The 497-nt window shown below is 58.6% G+C and overlaps 1 protein-coding gene across 1 annotated transcript in view; it reads right to left on the bottom strand.

Annotated features, from left to right (window-relative positions):
- Nucleotides 1–205: 205 nt before the first annotated feature.
- Nucleotides 206–497, bottom strand: part of CACNA1B (calcium voltage-gated channel subunit alpha1 B) — a 261,991-nt gene continuing 261,699 nt past the window's right edge. The window contains exon 51 of the mRNA XM_017740286.1: nt 206–293. Within this exon, the coding sequence (XP_017595775.1) occupies nt 206–293 (88 nt within the window). The remainder of the gene's footprint in view (nt 294–497) is intronic.

The following is a 497-nucleotide window of genomic DNA, read 5'->3' as shown; positions in this document are numbered from 1 at the left end:
CGCGCGAGTCCCTCTGCGACCCCCAGCTCCCGCCCTAGCAGGGGGGGAATTATGATGGTAAATTAATTAAGAAATAGCCCAACAAAACTGCGCCAATCTTGAGAAGGACCCACAGTTCTGCTTTTCCACCGTGGAAGGCGAGGATCGCTCTTCTCCCGGCTCCTCGCGTCCGCGGCCGGGTTGGCGCCTGGTGCGTGTCTCGGGACTAGACAAGGCAGTGGGGAGGGGGCAGAGAGGGATGTGCTCCTCCCGCTGCCCTCCCCAGAAGGAGGGAGCCTTCTTCCTCCATCTGTCTAGTGCAAAAAACAAAAAAAAAATCAAAAAGGAAAAACTAAAGAACAACAGAGGAGAGAGAGGCTGCAGGGGCATCTCCGGCCCCAGGCGCTGAGCAGTTCTCGGGGCTGCCCCGCTGGAGCTGCTCCCCGTGGGAGCTCCCAGCCCTCCAGATGATAAAACTCATCCTTATTAAGCACGCACACCTCGCAGGGGTCCGCCGA

Source organism: Corvus brachyrhynchos, unplaced genomic scaffold (genome assembly GCF_000691975.1).
Source record: "Corvus brachyrhynchos isolate BGI_N302 unplaced genomic scaffold, ASM69197v1 scaffold305, whole genome shotgun sequence".
NCBI classification, from domain to species: domain Eukaryota; kingdom Metazoa; phylum Chordata; class Aves; order Passeriformes; family Corvidae; genus Corvus; species Corvus brachyrhynchos.
Note: the sequence above shows the minus strand (reverse complement) of the source record. Positions and strands in the feature narration are given on the sequence as shown.